Genomic DNA, 809 nt, shown 5'->3' on the forward strand with positions numbered 1-809 from the left:
AGCGTGCACGGGAAGCGTCTGCAGATGGTGAAGGCTCAGCGCCAAAGCCTGATGCAAGGCCGAGGACCAGAGGTCAAAACAATCTAGGGGTGCCTGAGCCCCCCGAGGTGTGGCTGGTTCCAGGCTGGTGCAGGACAGCAGGCCCAGTGCAGGGATTCAGGCTGAGAAACCCCAATGTTTACAGTTCAGCTGTGAAATGCTGCAAGGCCAATGTTTACTCATTCCAGGAGGTGGTTGTTGGGGAAGGCAGAGAAGTTTCAGTGTGTGAGAGGCCTGGGCTACATTGCTTGACAGGAGCAAGAAGAGAGCAGTCTCCTGCCCTGGGCATGGTCCTGGGGAACCACAGCCTCTCTGGCTAAGCAGGAGGGGACTGTTCAGGGAGTCTTTCCTTGCTAGGACCCTGCAGCTCTGGGGGGTGGAGTGGGAGGCTCCTGAGGGACCAAGTGACCAAGGGGGTGATTGCAGGACAGCAGGAGCAAGGATGGGTGGACCCTGAAGGCCTTTCCCAGTAAGTAGCTGGTACAACTGCTCCCACATACAGTGCTGCAGTACTCGGACCAAATCTGCTCTTAGGCATTTCTTGTTCCCAGGACAGTATCCTGCACAGCCAGGGTCTGCCAGCTGTGCTTGTTTTTGCTGAGGCTCCCTCCTTCATGGCCTTCCAGAGAGAGTTGTTGCTGGGCTTGAGCTGGAACATCTCACCTGGCATCCTGTTGCCTGTGTTTATCCCTCCTCTCCCCTCCACAGCCCCTTCCAGTCAGCACAGTCACACCACTGTGCCATGAGCCCCCTTGCATGCTGGCTGGGGC

General features: G+C 57.5%; 1 protein-coding gene across 1 annotated transcript in view; it reads left to right on the plus strand.

Annotated features, from left to right (window-relative positions):
• SLC68A1 (solute carrier family 68 member 1) overlaps positions 1-272 on the plus strand; it is a 6540-nt gene extending 6268 nt beyond the window's left edge. Inside the window, exon 8 of the mRNA XM_029087476.1 lies at positions 1-272. This exon is cut by the window's left edge and continues 155 nt beyond it. Coding sequence (XP_028943309.1) covers positions 1-87 — 87 coding nt within the window. The 3' untranslated portion in view covers positions 88-272.
• Positions 273-809: the final 537 nt, after the last annotated feature.

Source organism: Antrostomus carolinensis, unplaced genomic scaffold (assembly GCF_000700745.2).
Source record: "Antrostomus carolinensis isolate BGI_N321 unplaced genomic scaffold, ASM70074v2 scaffold35721, whole genome shotgun sequence".
In the NCBI taxonomy this organism is placed as follows: domain Eukaryota; kingdom Metazoa; phylum Chordata; class Aves; order Caprimulgiformes; family Caprimulgidae; genus Antrostomus; species Antrostomus carolinensis.